Source organism: Lolium rigidum, chromosome 6 (assembly GCF_022539505.1).
Source record: "Lolium rigidum isolate FL_2022 chromosome 6, APGP_CSIRO_Lrig_0.1, whole genome shotgun sequence".
Taxonomy (NCBI): Eukaryota; Viridiplantae; Streptophyta; class Magnoliopsida; order Poales; family Poaceae; genus Lolium; species Lolium rigidum.
In genome coordinates, this window is record NC_061513.1 from 352,757,504 (window position 1) to 352,778,735 (window position 21,232).

Sequence of the window (21,232 nt, forward strand, 5' to 3'; positions counted from 1 at the left end):
AAGCTCTTGCATCATATACTTTGCACCCATTAATGAAGAAATACTTAGAGCTTGCTAATTTGGTTTGCATATTTGGTTTCTCTAGAGTCTAGATAACATCTAGTATTGAGTTTTGAACAACAAGGAAGACGGTATGGAGTCTTATAATGTTTACCATATGTCTTTTATGTGAGTTTTGCTTGCACCGTTCATCCTTGTGTTTGTTTCAAATAACCTTGCTAGCCTAAACCTTGTATCGAGAGGGAATACTTCTCATGCATCCAAAATACTTGAGCCAACCACTATGCCATTTGTGTCCACCATACCTACCTACTACATGGTATTTATCCGCCATTCCAAAGTAAATTGCTTGAGTGCTACCTTTAAAATTCCATCATTCACCTTTGCAATATATAGCTCATGGGACAAATAGCTTAAAAACTATTGTGGTATTGAATATGTACTTATGCACTTTATCTCTTATTAAGTTGCTTGTTATGCGATAACCATGTTTCTGGGGACGCCATCAACTATTCTTTGTTGGATATCATGTGAGTTGCTATGCATGTCCGTCTTGTCCAAGTAAGAGAGATCTACCACCTTAATGGTTGGAGCATGCATATTGTTAGAGAAGAGCATTGGGCCGCTAACTAAAGCCATGATTCATGGTGGAAGTTTCAGCTTTGGACATATATCCTCAATCTCATATGAGAATAATAATTGTTGCCACATGCTTATGCATTAAAGAGGAGTCCATTATCTGTTGTCCATGTTGTCCCGGTATGGATGTCTAAGTTGAGAATAATCAAAAGCGAGAAATCCAAAATGCGAGCTTTCTCCTTAGACCTTTGTACAGTGCGGCATGGAGGTACCCCATTGTGACACTTGGTTAAAACATGTGCATTGCAAAGATCCGTAGTCCAAGCTAATTAGGACAAGGTGCGGGCACTATTAGTATACTATGCATGAGGCTTGCAACTTGTAAGATATAATGTACATAACTCATATGCTTTATTACTACCGTTGACAAAATTGTTTCATGTTTTCAAAATAAAAGCTCTAGCACAAATATAGCAATCGATGCTTTCCTCTTTGAAGGACCATTCTCTTTACTTTTATGTTGAGTCAGCTCACCTATCTCTCTCCACCTCAAGAAGCAAACACTTGTGTGAACTGTGCATTGATTCCTACATACTTGCATATTGTACTTGTTATATTACTCTATGTTGACAATTATCCATGAGATATACATGTTACAAGTTGAAAGCAACCGCTGAAACTTAATCTTCCTTTGTGTTGCTTCAATACCTTTACTTTGATTTATTGCTTTATGAGTTAACTCTTATGCAAGACTTATTAATACTTGTCTTGAAGTACTATTCATGAAAAGTCTTTGCTTTATGATTCACTTGTTTACTCATGTCATTACCATTGTTTTGATCGCTGCATTCACTACATATGTTTACAAATAGTATGATCAAGGTTATGATGGCATATCACTTCGTAAATTATCTTTGTTATCGTTTTTACTCGCTCGGGACGAGCGAAACTAAGCTTGGGGATGCCGATACGTCTCCGACGTATCGATAATTTCTTATGTTCTATGCCATATTATTGATGATACCTACATGTTTTATGCACACTTTATGTCATATTCGTGCATTTTCCGGAACTAACCTATTAACAAGATGCCGAAGTGCCAGCTCTCGTTTTCTGCTGTTTTTGGTTTCGAAATCCTAGTAACGAAATATTCTCTGAATTGGACGAAACGAAGACCCGAGGGCCTATTTTTCCACGGAGCTTCCGGAAGACCGGAGAACATTCGAAGTGGGGCCACGAGGTGGCGACACCACGTGGCGGCGCGGCCCGGGGGCCCGGGCCGCCCTATGGTGTGGCCCCCTCGTCCGGCCCCGACTCGCGCCCTTCCGCCTACTTAAAGCCTCCGTCGCGAAACCCCGAGGCAAAAAACCACGATACGGAAAACCCTACCGAGACGCCGCCACCGCCGATCCCATCTCGGGGATTCGGGAGATCTCCTCCGCACCCTCGCCGGAGAGGGGATTCATCTCCTGGGAGGACTCTACACCGCCATGGTCGCTCTCCGGAGTGATGAGTGAGTAGTTCACCCCTCGGACTATGGGTCCATAGCGAGTAGCTAGATGGTTGTCTTCTCCTCATTGTGCTTCATTGTTGGATCTTGTGAGCTGCCTAACATGATCAAGATCATCTATCCGTAATACTCTATGTTGTGTTTGTCGGGATCCGATGGATAGAGAATACCATGTCATGTTAATTATCAAGTTATTACATATGTGTTGTTTATGATCTTGCATGCTCTCCGTTACTAGTAGAGGCTCTGGCCAAGTTTTTACTTTTAACTCCAAGAGGGAGTATTTATGCTCGATAGTGGGTTCATGCCCGTATTGACACTCGGGACAGATGACGAGAAAGTTCTAAGGTTGTGTTGTCGTCGTTGCCACTAGGGATAAAACATTGGCGCTATGTCCGAGGATGTACTTGTTGATTACATTACGCACCATACTTAATGCAATTGTCCGTTGTTTAGCAACTTAATATCTGGAGGGGTTCGGATGATAACCCGAAGGTGGACTTTTAGGCATAGATGCAGTTGGATGGCGGTCTATGTACTTTGTCGTAATGCCCAATTAAATCTCACTATACTTATCATGTCATGTATGTGCATTGTTATGCCCTCTCTATTTGTCAATTGCCCGACTGTAGTTTGTTCACCCAACATGCTTTTATCTTATGGGAGAGACACCTCTAGTGAACTGTGGACCCTGGTCCATTCTTTTAATACTCGAAATACAAATCTGCCGCAATACTTGTTTTACTATTTTCTCCGCAAACAATTATCTTCCACACAATACGGTTAATCCTTTGTTACAGCAAGCCGGTGAGATTGACAACCTCACTCGTTTCGTTGGGGCAAAGTACTTTGGTTGTGTTGTGCGGGTTCCACGTTGGCGCCGAAATCTTCGGTGTTGCGCCGCACTACATCCCGCCGCCATCAACCTTCAACGTGCTTCTTGACTCCTACTGGTTCGATTAAACCTTGGTTTCTAACTGAGGGAAACTTGCCGCTGTGCGCATCACACCTTCCTCTTGGGGTTCCCAACGGACGTGTCAACTACACGCATCAATCTTCATGCATGTACTCCTTTATTTGCGATCTTATGCAATTACATGTTTTATATTATATGCACCAACTTGCTATGCATCACCTTTTTCTTCATGTACTACCTAAACCCAAACGCGTTTCTGGCGCATCGACGCGATATGAAACGGTCCGATACCCCTAAAACCCTAAACCCTAAATTTTCTGCCGCGGCATAGATTTATGCATTTTCTCTGCCGCGGCTGCCAACTTTTGGTACCGGTTCGTATTACAAACCGGTACCAAAGCTCACTCGCCCTGCGCTCTCCTGGGTGCCCACGTGGAGGCAGGGCCGGCTCTAGGATTTCAGAGGCCCCGGGGCGAATTTTATCAACGGGCCCAAAAGAGGGGGAAAAAGATCGAATTCATACATGAATTGATAAAAATAACGTAAAGCCATAAGCGCCATAAATATTCGTTTGCATCCAATATCCGATAAATTCCCATCTCAAGTACGAAAAGATGCAACATCAACGCGAAACAATCACCGGGTTGACAATTTTAGATTGAAAACACAAATAACTAGAGCGATTTAGTCGAGATTTTAGTCCAAAATTACCTGACCTTTATGTCCCAAATTTGATTGCCCTTGGCCGCAGCCGTTAAGCCGTACCCGGCTAGCAGCGGCCGCTCCCTTTGCCTCCATCTCCGACTATCAGCGTGTTCAGAGATTAGACCAAAAGAAAACGAAACGTCCATCGCGGCCGTGCCTCGGTGCGTGCTTTGTTTCTCTTCAAATGCGTACTTGCTGGAGGCCCAGACTTGAACGTGGGTGTATAGTATAGATGGGCCTCTTTCTTTTTTTCTATCTTCTCTTATATATACATGTATATCAGCTATGGGCCCCAAATTTGGCTGGGCCTCGGGCCGTCGCACCTATTGCCCTGGGCCAGAGCCGGCCCTGCGTGGAGGCCCCTTTAATACCGGTTCGTAAGAAACCGGTACCAAAGGGGGGGGGCTTTTGTACCGGTTGCTTAACCGGTACAAAAGACCCTCTGGAACCGGTATTGATCTTCAGCCGGTTGCACCTAATATCCAAATTCTCTCGCTTCTCCATTGGTTGTAGATAACACCACATACGATCTAATGTCGTGGACGAAGCTAGAAAAATATTTTGATGGGGTCATTTATATTTCCCCTCCATTTCACTGGTGTCATTCTCTCTAAATGCATAGTAGTTCATGCCAATTAGTGAAGGATTTCTTAATTTTCATTGGGGTCAGCTGACCCCATTGCTCATAAGGCAGCTCTGTCCCTGTCTAATGTGTAGCTGGTAGAATAATAATCTATACAAAATAAGTTGTTTTGGGTTGTTAAAGATATTGTCATTCCGCTCATTTCATATGGAGAAAGCAAAGCACAAACACCAACTCAAGTTTGTACTTTACCTTTTTCCGCGACCCCAAAGAACCAAGCTCTTAACAATTTTGTAATATTTTTAGGGGTGATACATAAAAAGCCATATGCACAATACACCAAACTACCTTTGATAATGGACATGATATAAATAAATGTTGTATTGTCTCCTATTGACCACAAAACAACATCTTTGCTTTCCTTAGCTAAATTATCCTTCTTCAGAACCACCTGGCGAACCACATAATAATTCTAATTTTTAGTGGTACCTTGATTTTTCAAATATATGTTCTTACAAATATCATATTGTCATCCATGTAGTCCAAATTCTATGATCTGACCGTAAACAAATGGGATATTCTTAACTGCCAAACCAAGATATCCGGTTGAGTGGTCAGTGTACATCCACAGAACGGCGAACCAGATGAAGCCATCTATCTCTTCTACTTTCCCGCTAAAGCTTGCCTAAAACCCATTTTTAGAGCCATGCATGTGAGGTTTCCAGGCTCTTGTAACATGTAAGTCGTACCTTCTGCATGAAAATTCAGAAATTGTTCACGTAAATTATGGAGGCATTCATGCACAATCTCTTTGTGAATCTCATCTCAAGCTAGCGTTCATTTAATTTACGACCAGACACGGTTAACAATCAAGCACACGACACAAACCACAGTACTGTGTACTCCTTGCTATATGGATCTCACACACACGTATACTAGGCAAAGAAAAAAATAGCGCGCTATAACAAAATAGCGTGGATCTAAAAATACGCTATTAGCATGCTATAGCGTGCTATTAACGCTGAATACGCGCTATATAGTGAAATAACGTAGCATGTTCGGCTCCAAATATGCTTATAAGACGCTATTAAGCATTGAATAATACTCTATTTTTTTCCATGATACTAGGCCTAGCTAGGCACCTTATCAACACGACAACACCACATATATCTAAAGATAACATTCCTGCACCTGAGGGCCTCCATCCAGGGCACTTGAATCCTGGCCGTCGGATCAAGTGACGTGGCGAAGCACTGGCCATCCATTTTCGCGATCGTGAGATGGCAGGCGTCCGATCGGCATATGCGTCCTGCTCATATGGTCCCAACCGTCCGTTCCAGACAGCTTCTCTTCGCCCTCGGTGACGTACCCGCTGTCTGGCTCGCCCACTGATTTGGGGGCCTGCTTTCCACGGGACCCGGAGGTCAGGTCAGCGACTGATCATACATGGATGCGTGTGGACATAGACCCGAACAGTAACGCGCGGTGGTTGCCACCGTAGTTCTGCATGCCCGCCAGGGGCAAAATCGTCTTTCCATGTCTCATTTCCGTCCTCAGCCCGTGCGCTCGTGGCGGATGGCGAGGCGACGCCGTACGCGCAGCTACAGCACCGAGCTCGGGATGTGCCCTTGCTGGAGCCTCAGCCTCTCCCCAACCCCTAATCCTCTAGATCTTGCAGCCAGACGTCCGCACACCTAGGGTTTTCTCACCCTCCTCTCTCTGTCATCCGGCTGCAGCGCGAGAACGGGGTGAGGTGAAGGGCAGAGAAGACCTCCTCGTCCATCCCGATCCCGACCTGGAGCATGGCGGCGGCCGCCCCGTCCTTCCCGGCGTGCTGGTTGTGCTGATTCTAGGCTGGACAGGTCGGTGCTGGACCTCAAGGGCGCCTGCTCCACCTACATGTTCATCTCTCTCTCTCTCTCAGCATAATTTTAATCCCCATATCTACTCCTTTAGATCTCTGGTAGAAATTATGCTTATTGCTGCAGATGAGTTATTTCCTATGTAACTTATGCACCATCCCCTTCTGCCTCTCTGTGTGCAATGCTTTTAGAATGTCCAGGAACATATTATGAGATCCAACGCATAAATTGATGTCAAGCTGAATTTTAGTGGTTGCTTTTTATGCAGCCTCTTTGTAGTGAAAGTGAAGCAGAGCAAGGAAATCATAAGGGAGGCAACGGGGAAGGGAAGGTTAGATGAATAATCACCATTACTTAACCATATTTGGATCTTCTAAGTAAAATATGTTAAAGCTTTGATTTTGGGGGCACCATGAATAGGGTTGTTGTGTGAATATCAGTAAATTTGTTTCTGTAACATACTTATGTGGGATTTATTATTCCTCACAATTTTTGTTTTGCTGGCTGCTAGGCAGATTGAACCTCTCCAGAATTCTGCTGCTATCAACCAAGGCCGGCACCTTTTGCGTTCCCAAGCCTGCTCACGTACAAGGACGAGTACAGATGGGGATTCCAATGTTCTTGAAGAGGAGTTGAGGGGTGTACGTGGGAGGCACCAGTAGCAGCAGCACCTCTGCCCTCACAGCTCAAGTCCGCAAGCCTGCAGTATGCTTAAATTACACTAAAGGTTCAGGAAAACCATCCTCTTTGTTCCAATAAAGGTTGGATATTTACCTGAAGTTTAATTAGTTTTCCAAAATTTTGAGCGGTCTGTCCGAATCCAGTTTTCTTGAGAGGCTTTGTACTATGAGCAGAGAGCAAATTATATTATATGTATTGTTACAGATGATACAATTGTTTTGAGCACAGAGGGTAAGAAAGGTAGTTTTTTAATGAACAAGGATGCAAAGCTTGTTGATATTAATACTATGAAATTCCTCTATGTGGAATATACTGCATGTTATCTCTTTTGTTGAACAAATTTCTGAAATTACATTTATTGTGTCCTTTGTATAGATAGATGCATCAATGGTTTTTTGCATGATGCATTTTATCTGGATCAGCCTGACAAGCCTACGATTTGGACTGAAGCTTGGACTGGATGGTAAGTTCTCTTTTTGTGTGGAAAAAGGTACAATATATTTTTACATGACATAGCTAATTGGTTTTTGCAGTTATTAATTACCGCTTCTCTCGCTCTTTTATGCTACTCTTTGGTTATTAACTCTAGCTGTTCTGGTTTCCGAGTACAGGCAATGCAAATGGTTTGGGAGCATAAGCGCTATGAATGCTCAGTCAGAAGAGCATAATCTGAGGTATTTCAAGGATCATCCACCTGCCAAGCTTTGCAAAGTTGATGCATTTCTGAAAACAATCCTAGACATATTGTTTGCATTCATGAGGCTGGATGCTATGCTCTATGTCTCTAACTTTTATCTGGATTTCAATCAGCTAAGAATCTCCTATGCTACTCTTGAGGTAAAGTTTGAAGACCTGATAATTATGTCTAAAAAGTGTTTTATTCAGATTCTTTGGAAAAGGAACACCGACTTTACTAGCTACATATTGCTTCAGATCTTCAAGTGTGGAATCTTCTATTCGTGTTCCTGCATTTTTACACTTACGCAAATGATTTCATTTATCCAGGCAGCCTGCCAGGAGCCGAAGAGCAGCAGGTAGAGGGTTCTTGGTGCTGCTCTGAATTTCGGCAACCTGATGAGCATCAACACAGGTTCTCCAAACTCACAACAGATGCACCCACTAGGATATGTAAAACATTCGAGGGAGCAATGAGGCAACCACCGACAATTACACTTGCCTTTGAATTCCTCCTAGATGAGATGCATGTTTTGACATGCAAAGCAACGATTAGCTTTGCTCTGAAACATTTGAAGTTAAGTTCAGTATTTGTGTTGCCTCACCTCATATTGTGCTTTTATGTACATCAAAACCTATGATTTTAGAGTTATTTGGTTTCTCACCAAATTAGTAAATAAATAATAATAAGACCCAACTATTGTCATGGATTTTTAGATTTCCAGATTTTTCTTTTAGTGCTACTTGATGTATGCATAAATTTTTGCCTTTGGTTAAATCAAGTTGTTTGCTATCCTGCAGAAATTAATAATATGTCTTTCATCAGAGAATATTTCCATGGTGGATCGTCTGCATGACTGGAACAGACAGTGGTGAAGCATAGGAGTGACGAGCCGCGTGGAAGACACGGAGACGTCGAGGAGATACCCTTCCCTACAGCAACAAGGTGATCGTCTGATTCCTTTATACAAAATAAAGTAAGTTCTAGATCATTGTTATTGGGCACAATTGCTGATAAGTGACAAATAATAGTTGGGAGAGTTTCACATGGTACACTTACGGTAATTGAGAAATTATCATCTACTTATATATGCGTCATCAAGAATTTTTTGATTAATGGCGAACTACCACTGATGTTTGAAGGAGTGCAAAATCAACTATTATAATGGACACCTATTTCTAGAATATTAATTTTAGTTTGGTTCACGTAAGAGGCTATCAAGGCATAGGATTTGTTATTTGTTGTATGTATTGTGTACTACAGCCAACGTGCTGAAATTTATAATATTTTGGAGTTTGGGTGCTATAGGTAAAACTAGAACAATGGCAAATGGGCTTAATTCCTGATGCTAGGAATGATGTTGCGCTTACTGATGTTAATTGGACAACTAAAGCTGGCTGACAGTTTGAGTTTTCATGGAAGATTGGTTTGCTTGGGTGGAGCCTAAGGTTGGTGGCGATCTAAGTAAAATGCAGACAATTGGCTACCATAATGTTGAACAAAGGTGATCTTAAAAGATTTTCTGACCATTAAGTTAAAACATGCCTAAATATGTCACATATGGTGAACCGTACATTTTATTCGTTGGAAAGTGAGTGGTAAAAGCAGTGTTAAATTTGTATTGTTGGTTCATGTTGCAATAAAGTTGCATCACCCTGCATTAACTTGGTTCCCAGTTTGTGATTTTCCTTTTAAAGTTCATAGAAAGTTGAATATAAAGGAGTATGTTTGAATGTCTGTAGGGCACACATAAATTGGTTGGGCGCCTACCATCACGCCCGAGTTGAAGAAAGACCTTCAGATTTTGCAGGTATGGTGTTCCGTTGGGTGAATTGTTCTTAGTGGTATACTTTTGTGTGGGGCTGCACTTTTGTAAATGTGAAAAACAGATATTACTTTCTTTGAGCATGTAGGAACAACATAGGTGATGCATCGCTAATTACATTTTGCCGGAACATTCTTCATTATGATGGTATCTCCTATACAATACTTTCTTTCTCTGGATATAGATAGAAGGGAGTTTTGCTTCAGAAACAAATTTACTGAACTGAGTAGGGAAAGCACAATATTAAGTTCATGGCTCCACTTAGAACCTCAGAGTTTTGGCTATTTGTTCAGTTTTTGGTCTTTATTGCTATTTTATAGGCTATATGCATGGCCATTCAGTATGTTCCTTAAACCGGTGGTTTAGTGTCTGCCTATCAAACTAGGGTGTGGAAGGACAAATATCAAGTCCATCTGATGAAACACAGAGATGCCAAATCCACCATTACAACTAACTTCATAAGATTTTTCCTGGACTTCTGCGATCAAGGAAGGCCATGTCTATACCTTTGTCTTAATTGTTTGAAAGGATAATTATCTGTCATGGTCTATTTCCTTTGAAAAGGTTAGGATATGGATTCTCTTTCTAGATTACAGTACCTATTATTGAACAAATTTTGATATATTGTGTGTTCTTTTACTAACTCGTGGACCTTGGTTACAGACTGGCAACAAACAATGAGGACAAACAGTATGTTCAAGATGTGTGGTCAAGCTACTAATGTTTTTAGATCAGTTTCTTATATATATTCCTGGGATCTACTACTGTTCCATGGGCCATGCATGGCAAGAAACTATATAAGCTTTCTACTGCCTGCTATCCTTATATATTTTCTACTGCCTTTTGGCTTATTGAGGCTGGACGTACTGCACTGGTAATGCATGTATTTGCCATTTTTCTTAGATGCTCTGTACTTCCGTTTGAATCACCAGTGGCTGGAAGAGGCGCCGCACGACAAGACGCAAAACTGAAATCTGATTCCCTCCTACAATATAATCAACTTACAATAATAGATACATACAATGAATCTATATTTCTACCCCTCGGTTACTTCTGGTTTGATCAGAACTGACCCCATCATTTTCTATTTTACAATTGTGAGAATAATGTGAACTCTGCATGTATGTGACCTTACTGGTTCTGAGTACATCAATAAGTGGTGAAAAGGTTTTCCAAAGTCGATTTTATTTGTATCATCTGTACAGGAAGACATTGTTCTACTGTATCATGACATGTCAATTGCTTGGTAAGGTATAACATATCAGCCTTTCTCTTTATCTTATTTTATTGTTTCTTCATTTCCCTCTGGAAATGATAAAGCAGGTTTTCTTTTGCAGTTTGCTGGAATTCTTAATCAATAAAAGTTGGTCGATAAATGAAATTGTCACGTTTTGTCTAGACTGATCCAAGAAAGGAGAAGAGCAATGAGAATCTGGAATTTCCACATAACACGAAACAAGTAGTTGGGATTTTCCACATATTTTATGGATAATTTTGACTTGTTTATTCTTTCAGGTAATAGCACGCCTGGTGACTTAATTTTGTTCAATCTCAAAATATCTTTTTTCTTTCTAGCACTTATGTGGTTGATATACTGAAAGAGGTTATGATTTAAATTGTTTGCATATTGTCAGCTTCCATGGTATTATTTATAAGAATGATTATTTACAGGTGTGACTCCATGAGAAATGAATTCCTACTAAGCTATTGGAGATATAACGTCTGACTGCATTATCACCTTCCAAGCAAAGAATGTCCCGCATCAAAATTACTTTTATTTTGAATTTAATTTTGGTAGGCCTGTGTATTTTAATATCCTGAGTGTAATATGTAGGATGGCAATGTTGTTCTTTTTAACATGGTCATGTAGAAATTGGTAAGAAAGAATGAAAGTGCACATATTTTAAACCAGCTTTTATTCTCTTTCTTCCTCAAGCATGCTCAGTAGTAGGTTTACACTAAATTTTTTTTATGCCTATCTGGTCACCTACAAAAGCTCTATCTCTAATATGTTATATCTATTCCAGGATACTAGAGCACTTCAACTAATGTCTCAAAACCACTGGCTGCCTCTAGAGCGTGACAAGCTGATGAATAAGTTGTTGCCCATACTCATGCTAATAAAGAGTTCATTATTCTTAGGGGTTAGATGGTTTTTAAGTTAGGCTAACAATTATGATGGCGCTGTGACTCATGGACAAGTTTGCTTAATCAGCACAACTTGTTATGTTCAAGTGCATATACAGAAGCACTTTCAATGTGGTTATTTGTGTGCTAATAGAAATTGCTGTATTTGTGCTCATGAGAAACACATCAAAACTCGTGCTATGAAAGGTCTTTGATAGTGTGATACACCTGGTTCTTGTTAGTAATGTCTGCCCTGCTTTCTAATTCAACAAGCTAATGACTTTGACCTGCTTGCAAACTTTTTGCTAATACATAAGTATTTATGATTTGTGTAATACAATGCTTTTTATTAAACTTTCAATAATTTGTTAATTTAACTTTTTTCATAACATTTTTTTATATCTACTTGCACGCCGTTAGGCGGGCAAGCGCGCGGCAAGCCGCGCTTTCCTACCTAGTAATCACAAATTACTAACGAGCTGCAACCTGCGGAAGAACGCACGCACACCGGCCGCGGCACACGCAAGGTAGCTAGCACGTCAGACTGGCCGGTAGAGGCGGCTAGTTCTCGAAGGGGCGGAGGCGGTCGTCGACGAGCCTGCCCCTGTGGCTGCAGCTCTTGTACTCCATCCAGGTGAACTCCCTGTACCGGCTCCGGCCGCCGCCGTCCCCCAGCAGCTGCGGCAGCGGCGCCAGCCTTGCGCCGGGCGGCGGGCCGCCCAAGAAGATCATGGACACCCTGGACCTCTCGCTGCTCACCACCACTCTGTGCTTCACGCTCCTGAACCTCCCGTTCGTCAACACCTGTCCACACAAGATCACTCACTGATGCGCTAGGATTCCACACGGTGATACTAGCATCAATTACTGCAGCCTGCCACGTACCTGGAGGGCGTCGCCGACGTTGATGAAGAAGGAGTCGGCGTCGGGCGGCACGGAGGCCCAGGCGCCGTCGCGCCCCGCGATCTCGAGCCCGGTGGTGCCGTTGGAGCGGAGCACGGAGATGATTTGCGGGTCCGTGTGCTCGCCGAACCCCGTCAGCAACCTCCCCGCCTGCTGCTCCGGCCGCGGGGCCGGCGGGTAGTGGTTCACCCGGAGCATGTTGTCGCTCTCCGCGTCCGCCACCAGCCGGGAGATCGTGTCCGCCGGCTCGATCCCGAGCCCCTCCGCCATCAGTTCCAGCAGCCCGCACGCCACCCGCCGCACCGCCGCCGCGTACTCCTCCAGCAGCTCCCTGCGTACGTACGCCAGCCGATGAGCAAAATCAGGAATCGTTTTCGGCAAAAGTGAAACCACGACGTACGTATGGATTCGGATCTTCTCGTATGGGCTGGGATGATGATGTCAAAAAGATTCGGATAGAGACGGCGGCGACGGGTGCTCCCCGTAAAGGGCAGCACGTCACCGGAGCGGCAGAAACGGCGGCGCGTCGATCGACACGAGTACACTACGGACACGTACGCACGGAGCGGCACGGCAGGTACAGAGCGAGATCGAAAGGAACTGATGGACCGGTCGTTACGTCGCCGCCTGAACCACACGTGAGTCAAACATTAAACTATAGTCCGCCTCCGTACGTCTGCGGCGAGAAATATATAGTGAACCTACACACGGCCACGACATGGCCAATCTTATCCACGGAATTTCTCGCTAGTTTTTTTTCATGAAAATTGCTCCTTGCAATTCATAAAAGATGTTGCAATTGTATAGTTTAAATTAGCTTATATTTAAATTAGACCATCAACGCTTATTATGAATTGGAGGGACACTTATTATGAATCGAAGAGAGTATATTTTTTCATTAATATTTTTTTAGGGAATTATACGGCTTCGTGTACGACGTGCGACCTTTCCGTACAGACCTGGATGAATCGACTGTTGTCGCTCGCTACGGTTTGAGGTGTTGTTCTGACGGAATTAAGACTAACTAGGATGATAGGACATGATGCATGCTTAGAGCTTCCTGTTACGGCATGCGCGCTAGGACGATCATTCGATCACGCATTTGAAGCATGCAGAGGTCTTAATTATCACAAACGACATGCAGAAAAGACGATTACATCCTTGATTAGGGATCTGAGTTATGCAAGCAGCAACAGCTAACTAAGCTAACCACATGTATATATGTTCTTTGTGAGGGTGCAACGAGGAGTACACACCGAATGGGTGTCCAAGGACTCACCGTAGGGGGCTACAGGGCTCGGACAGCGACGCGGTGGCGGCGGCCGCAGCCGCGCACGGCAATGTCGAGAACGGGAACGAAGCGGCCGGCACGGTCCCGGCAGAGGTGAGGCAGAGGAGCAGGTACTCGATCCACCCGAGGTCGCCGCCGTCGCCGATCTGCTTGCAGCCGTACCCGACCGGCTCCCCCGTGGCACCCTCCTTCTCGGCCTGCGGCAGGGCGAAGAACCCCGCCGCGGCCGCCTCCACGGCGCGCACCAGCTCCTGCGGCACGCCGTGGCCCGTCACCCTGAAGAAGCCCTGCTCCTCGCATGCAGCCACCAGCGTGCGCGCCGCGGCGGCACGATCGGGGCCCGGCGCGGCGGACAGGTCCACGGCGCGGACGTCAGCCATCGGCGGCTGCGCCGCCGGGAGGGCAATCTGCTCCAGCTCGGCCTTGGCGAGGACCACCATGTCTGGCAAGTTTCTTCTAGCTCGATCGGGTTCAAGGAAGCAGAGAGAAAAAACAGAGCAAAGTTTGAGAGCTTAAGAGTTGAGTGATACGAGCGGATCGACGTCTCGCTCTATATATAGGCGAGCCGCATCATGGGTGTACAAGTGCAATCTGAATATTCCTCGCACTACAATGAGCGGTGCAGGTTAATCCTCACCGTTGTACGTACGCGTGTTAGTGTGTTACATGTGTGCTATCCATGTCAGCGATGACGGATACATTCTCACATATATACACGATTCTTTTGTTTTGCCGGCCATAAAATTCCTGAAACACCACCAAGGGCGTGATGGGCAGCTCGTAAGTCCTGTTTTCTCGTATGCACCGAGCCAAAAAAAAAAAAAAAAGGGTGTTTGGGAGACTCGGTCGCACGGAATTGCTGCAACCGAAAATTTAAGCAATCCAAATGTTGGCCAGGATGGCACACTCGATTCGGCATTTTTGCTGGGACATGCACTTGCCAGCGCAAATGAATGGAAGGCTTGCGCGAGGAAGCGCGGGAGATGTCGGAAGCTGGAAATTGGCTCAGCGTTTAGGCGCGGGAAGTAGCCTCATTGCCCCCTAGTCGGTCACCACCGGTTTAGAACGGAACCCACTCTACCAGTGAAGGAGACGACGACGACGATTTAGATCTGCATTACGGGCAGCTCCTACTGGGGAGATCTCCGGCACCGGCTGCGGCTGCGGCTCCATCACCCTCTCTGTCTTGTGGTCCCGCGAGTGTGGGTGTCGCATATCCGCATGACCGGCGAGCCGTTCGGCCTCCATCAACCTCCGATCCCTATCGTCTCCGGCTCCTGCTGAATGAGGCCTCCGTCGAAGAGGACTATAAGCACCTATAAACATGTCCATCCTCTACCGTTATTGCTTTAACTTGTTTGCTTAAACCTAAGGACAATTTAGCTTGTACGGGTGCCACATTGAAATATTAGGCCGAGCTGTTGAGGCTATTTGTTCAAGCGGTGCCCTCGTAACTGTGCTTTAGGCCTGGATCCTTTTTATGCTCAAGAGAGAGAGAGAGAGAGTTGTCGACACGCTAGGCCCCACGTCACATATGCACCATTGTTTGAGCGTGACAGAGAGAAGATGACAAATCTGAACTAATGGCGACATAGAAGTTGTCAACATGCTTAGGATGAAATGGTGGCTTTTAACCAACTTCTGCACACATTAAGATCAAGGCAGCTTCTTAGAGATATCATCCACACCTGCATCAAACAACAAGTGGCTATGTCCCTTCATGTTCTTGGGTATAACCTAAGATTTCGAGTAATTCACAACTCATGAACGAGATCGACCGAGACAGTCTCTCGGTACTTTAAGGAAGTCATGTATTCCATTAGAGAGCTCAAAAGAGAGATGATCAAGATGCCATCTGCAAGCACTCCCACCAAGATCAAAGATAGTTACCGCTGGTTTCCATATTTCAAGATGAGCAACACTATCTTCCAGACAATTACAAACTTGTATTGCACTGATGCCTAAGAATTTGTTCATGTTCCTGTCAGGATCATAGTGGGGCGATTGATGGTATTCATATCACTGCAAGAGTGCGCCGAAGCCAGACTCATACTTAAAGGAGAGAAACCACTAAAGCATTCAAGATGTGCTTGTCATTGTCAATTTTGATATGGGGAAGTTTATATATGTGCTTGTTGGCTAGAAGGTTCACCTCATGATGCAATGATTCTTGCTGTCGGTTTGGAGAGACACGACGGCCTCCAAGTCCGTGAGGGTAAGTTCTACCTACCCGATGCTGCATATGCTTGATGCCCTGGATATCTGGCACCCTTTAGGTAAACAAGGTACCGACCAGTGAGTTCTCATCAAGGTTCTACCCCAAAAATTCCAAGGAACTTTTCAATATTAGACACTCGCCTTAGAGTCACCATCGAGAGGGCATTCACTGCTCTGAAGAAAAGATTGAGGATTCTTGATCAAAAGTCGTTCCACATCTTCTCCACCCATGTTAAACTAGTTCTTGCATGTTGTATTCCGCACAACTGGATCTTAGGGCGGGGTTTGGATGAGTTCTTCTAGGAGGAGAATGCAGTGATGCCTGACGAGGTAGATGATGGCCATGCTGTCAGGGCCATGATGCGCGTGGTTGACGTATTGTCTTTTCGTTCGACACGCGTCCGTTGGGAACCCCAAGAGGAAGGTGTGATGCACACAGCGGCAAGTTTCCCTCAGTAAGAAACCAAGGTTTAATCGGACCAGTAGGAGTCAAGAAGCACGTTGAAGGTTGATGGCGGCGGGATGTAGTGCGGCGCAACACCGAAGATTCCGGCGCCAACGTGGAACCTGCACAACACAAACAAAGTACTTTGCCCCAACGAAATGCAGTGAGGTTGTCAATCTCACCGGCTTGCTGTAACAAAGGATTAACCGTATTGTGTGGAAGATGATTGTTTGCAAGAAAACAGTAAAACAAGTATTGCAGCAGATTTGTATTTCAGTATTAAAGAGTGGACCGGGGTCCACAGTTCACTAGAGGTGTCTCTCCCATAAGATAAAAGCATGTTGGGTGAACAAATTACAGTCGGGCAATTGACAAATAGAGAGGGCATAACAATGCACATACATGACATGATAAGTATAGTGAGATTTAATTGGGCATTACGACAAAGTACATAGACCGCCATCCAACCGCATCTATGCCTAAAAGTCCACCTTCGGGTTATCGTCCGAACCCCTCCGAGTATTAAGTTGCTAACAACGGACAATTGCATTAAGTATGGTGCGTAATGTAATCAACAACTACATCCTCGGACATAGCGCCAATGTTTTATCCCTAGTGGCAACGACACAACACAACCTTAGGGGTTTCCGTCACTCCCCAGGTGTCAATGCGGGCATGAACCCACTATCGAGCATAAGTACTCCCTCTTGGAGTTAAAAGTAAAAACTTGGCCAGAGCCTCTACTAGAAACGGAGAGCATGCAAGATCATAAACAACACATGTATAATAACTTGATAATTAACATGACATAGTATTCTCTATCCATCGGATCCCGACAAACACAACATATAGAATTACATATAGATGATCTTGATCATGTTAGGCAGCTCACAAGATCTAACAATGAAGCACAACGAGGAGAAGACAACCATCTAGCTACTGCTATGGACCCATAGTACAGGGGTAGACTACTCACTCATCACTCCGGAGGCGACCATGGCGGCGTAGAGTCCTCCGGGAGATGAATCCCCTCTCCGGCGGAGGTGCCGGGAGCGATCTCCTGGATCCCCGAGATGGGATCGGCGGCGACGGCGTCTCGGTGAGGTTTTCCGTATCGTGGCTCTCGGTACTGGGGGTTTCGTCACGGAGGCTTTAAGTAGGCGGAAGGGCAAGTCAAGAGGCGGCACGGGGGGCCCACACCATAGGCCGGCGCGGCCAGGGGGGGGGGGGCGCGCCGCCCTAGGGTTTGGCCACCCCGTGGCCCCTCTTCGTCTCGTCTTCGGACTTCTGGAAGCTTCGTGGAAAAATAGGCCCCTGGGCTTTGATTTCGCCCAATTCCGAGAATATTTCGTTACTAGGATTTCTGAAACCAAAAACAGCAGAAAACAGCAACTGGCACTTCGGCATCTTGTTACTAGGTTAGTTCCAGAAAATGCACGAATATGACATAAAGTGTGCATAAAACATGTAGGTATCATCAATAATATGGCATAGAACATAAGAAATTATCGATACGTCGGAGACGTATCAAGCATCCCAAGCTTAGTTACTGCTCGTCCCGAGCGAGGTAAAACGATAACAAAGATAATTTACGAAGTGATATGCCATCATAACCTTGATCATACTATTTGTAAACATATGTAGTGGATGCAGCGATCAAAACAATGGTGATGACATGAGTAAACAAGTGAATCATATAGCAAAGACTTTTCATGAATAGTACTTCAAGACAAGTATTAATAAGTCTTGCATAAGAGTTAACTCATAAAGCAATAAATCAAAGTAAAGGTATTGAAGCAACACAAAGGAAGATTACGTTTCAGCGGTTGCTTTCAACTTGTAACATGTATATCTCATGGATAATAGTCAACATAGAGTAATATAACAAGTACAATATGCAAGTATGTAGGAATCAATGCACAGTTCACACAAGTGTTTGCTTCTTGGGATGGAAAGAGATAGGTGAACTGACTCAACATAAAAGTAAAGAGAATGGTCCTTCAAAGAGGAAAGCATCGATTGCTATATTTGTGCTAGAGCTTTTATTTTGAAAACATGAAACAATTTTGTCAACGGTAGTAATAAAGCATATGAGTTATGAAAGTTATATCTTACAAGTTGCAAGTCTCATGCATAGTATACTAATAGTGCCCGCACCTTGTCCTAATTAACTTGGACTACCGGATCTTTGCAATGCACATGTTTTGACCAAGTGTCACAATGGGGTACCTCCATGCCGCTTTGTACAATGGTCTAGGAGAAAGCTCGCATTTTGGATTTCTCGCTTTTGATTATTCTCAACTTAGACATCCATACCGGGACAACATGGACAACAGATAATGGACTCCTCTTTTATGCATAAGCATGTGGCAACAATTTTTATTCTCATATGAGATTGAGGATATATGTCCAAGATCTGAAACTTCCACCATGAATCATGGCTTTAGTTAGCGGCCCAAAGTTCTTCTCTAACAACATGCATGCTCCAACCATGAAGGTGGTAGATCTCTCTTGCTTCGAGACAAGACGGACATGCATAGCAACTCACATGATATCCAACAAGGAATAGTTGATGGCGTCCCCGAAACATGGTTACCGCTCAACAAGCAACTTAATAAGAGATAAAGTGCATAAGTACATATTCAATACTACAATAGTTTTTATGCTATTTGTCCCATGAGCTATATATTGCAAAGGTGAATGATGGAATTTTAAAGGTAGCACTCAAGCAATTTACTTTGGAATGGCGGATAAATACCATGTAGTAGGTAGGTATGGTGGACACAAATGGCATAGTGGTTGGCTCAAGGATTTTGGATGCATGAGAAGTATTCCCTCTCGATACAAGGTTTAGGCTAGCAAGGTTATTTGAAACAAACACAAGGATGAACGGTACAGCAAAACTCACATAAAAGACATATGGTAAACATTATAAGACTCCATACCGTCTTCCTTGTTGTTCAAAACTCAATACTAGATGTTATCTAGACTCTAGAGAAACCAAATATGCAAACCAAATTAGCAAGCTCTAAGTATTTCTTCATTAATGGGTGCAAAGTATATGATGCAAGAGCTTAAACATGAGCACAACAATTGCCAAGTATCAAATTATCCAAGACATTATAGCAATTTACTACATGTAGCATTTTCCAATTCCAACCATATAACAATTTAACGAAGGAGAAACTTCGCCATAGAATACTATGAGTAGAACCTAAGGACATATTTGTCCATATGCAACAGCGGAGCGTGTCTCTCTCCCATAAAGTGAATGCTAGGATCCATTTTATTCAAACAAAACAAAAAAACAAAAACAAACCGACGCTCCAAGCAAAGTACATAAGATGTGGCCGAATAAAAATATAGTTTCAGGGAGGAACCTGATAATGTTGTCGATGAAGAAGGGGATGCCTTGGGCATCCCCAAGCTTAGACAGCTTGAGTCTTCTTAATATATGCAGGGGTGAACCACAGGGCATCCCCAAGCTTAGAGCTTTCACTCTCCTTAATCATATTGCATCATACTCCTCTCTTGATCCTTGAAAACTTCCTCCACACCAAACTCGAAACAACTCATTAGAGGGTTAGTGCATAATAAAAATTCACATGTTCAGAGGTGACACAATCATTCTTAACACTTCTGGACATTGCATAAAGCTACTGGACATTAATGGATCAAAGAAATTCATCCAACATAGCAAAAGAGGCAATGCGAAATAAAAGACAGAATCTGTCAAAACAGAACAGTCCGTAAAGATGGATTTTATTAGGCCACCAGACTTGCTCAAACGAAAATGCTCAAATTGAATGAAAGTTGCGTACATATCTGAGGATCACTCACGTAAATTGGCATAATTTTCTGAGTTACCTACAGAGAATTAGACCCAGATTCGTGACAGCAAAGAAATCTGTTTCTGCGATAATCCAAATCTAGTACTTACTTTTCTATCAAAGACTTTACTTGGCACAACAAAACATAAAACTAAGATAAGGAGAGGTTGCTACAGTAGTAAACAACTTCCAAGACACAAATATAAAACAAAGTACTGTAGGTAAAAACATGGGTTGTCTCCCATAAGCGCTTTTCTTTAACGCCTTTCAGCTAGGCGCAGAAAGTGTAACTCAAGTATTATCGAAGGATGGTGCGTCAACCTTACCTTGGGCTTTACCCTTACCTTTCTTATTGTTTTCCTTCCCTTTGGTTTAGGGAATATATGATTTCCCCATGACATAGAGGTGAATTTCGAGTGCCTTTTCCCACATCAATGGCTTGCTCCCAATAGTTTCAACGGGGATCTCCCAAGTATGATTTTTCTGTTTCAATAACAAGATAATCAATGGATATTGTTCTTCCAAGAATGGTTGTATGCACACCTGCAGCTACTCCCTTAGGAATTATAATAGAGTTATCAATGAGAGTTATCTCTTCTCCTCCTTCATCGACTCCCCAAAGTTTCAAAGATTTATAAATGCTTTCGGGCATAAGGCAAAATTCATACATAATATCACGAGTAGGCATGAAGAGTTCGATCACCGATAACAATTTTAACAGACAGGATCCCATAATGAAAGTTCAGAGTTCACTAAAACTTGATCAAGACGGTTACGAATGTATCCATAATTTTCATTTAAGCGAGATGCACTTGTCTCAAGAGTATTTAATCTATTATGAATGCTGATAAGGGCTGAATCAAAATTATTAGCTGAATCATGTGATGCAACCAACTTCTTTATGGCATTTCTATAGCGAACCACTAAAGTATCCAAAGCATATCTATAGCGAACCATAAGACCAAAATAAAAATTACTAAGGAGCAAACTTAGAGTCATTTGAGGTTCAGTTTCACGATAAGAAGTAAAAATTCTAGACCAAGCATCCTTAAAACTCTCCTCATCCCCTTGCTTAAAAGTGA

At 43.5% G+C, this 21,232-nt stretch overlaps 1 protein-coding gene and 1 long non-coding RNA gene across 10 annotated transcripts; one reads left to right on the forward strand and one right to left on the reverse strand.

Annotated features, from left to right (window-relative positions):
• Nucleotides 1-5,902: 5,902 nt before the first annotated feature.
• On the forward strand, nucleotides 5,903-11,665 carry LOC124668361. Of its 6 annotated transcripts, none has more exons than XR_006991651.1 (10): nucleotides 5,903-6,194; nucleotides 6,424-6,486; nucleotides 6,667-7,299; nucleotides 7,448-7,673; nucleotides 7,842-8,457; nucleotides 8,935-9,016; nucleotides 9,255-9,901; nucleotides 10,001-10,588; nucleotides 10,675-10,852; nucleotides 11,009-11,665. It is a non-coding gene; the product is annotated as an uncharacterized LOC124668361 (long non-coding RNA). The 6 variants fall into 6 exon arrangements; XR_006991655.1 differs by lacking the exon at nucleotides 8,935-9,016 and having other exon boundaries at nucleotides 9,255-9,322; nucleotides 9,723-9,901; XR_006991654.1 differs by lacking the exon at nucleotides 8,935-9,016 and having other exon boundaries at nucleotides 7,842-7,926; nucleotides 8,313-8,457.
• Nucleotides 11,666-11,928: 263 nt separating this feature from the next.
• Nucleotides 11,929-14,098, reverse strand: LOC124668054 (gibberellin 2-beta-dioxygenase 3-like). Of its 4 annotated transcripts, XM_047205262.1 has the most exons (4): nucleotides 13,694-14,098; nucleotides 13,313-13,326; nucleotides 12,350-12,698; nucleotides 11,929-12,268 (listed from the first exon to the last, which is right to left on the reverse strand). In XM_047205262.1, exons 1-4 carry the CDS (start codon nucleotides 14,096-14,098, stop codon nucleotides 12,026-12,028), a joined length of 1,011 nt encoding a protein of 336 aa, XP_047061218.1. In that variant the 3' UTR covers nucleotides 11,929-12,025. The 4 variants fall into 4 exon arrangements, with proteins under 4 accessions (XP_047061218.1, XP_047061216.1, XP_047061217.1 ...); XM_047205260.1 differs by lacking the exon at nucleotides 13,313-13,326 and having other exon boundaries at nucleotides 12,350-12,784; nucleotides 13,739-14,098; XM_047205261.1 differs by lacking the exon at nucleotides 13,313-13,326 and having other exon boundaries at nucleotides 12,350-12,694; nucleotides 13,691-14,098.
• Between the last annotated feature and the right edge of the window lie 7,134 nt (nucleotides 14,099-21,232).

What these genes read in the sequence shown, in the direction of transcription:
- LOC124668054 (XM_047205259.1), bottom strand. Translation starts at nt 14,098, where the DNA reads ATGGTGGTCCTCGCCAAGGCCGAGCTGGAGCAGATTGCCCTCCCGGCG. An exon ending in GAGCCCTGTAGCCCCCTACG is followed by an intron (nt 12,699 to 13,646) that starts GTGAGTCCTTGG and finishes GTACGTACGCAG; the next exon opens with GGAGCTGCTGGAGGAGTACG. An exon ending in ACGTCGGCGACGCCCTCCAG is followed by an intron (nt 12,269 to 12,349) that starts GTACGTGGCAGG and finishes TTGTGTGGACAG; the next exon opens with GTGTTGACGAACGGGAGGTT.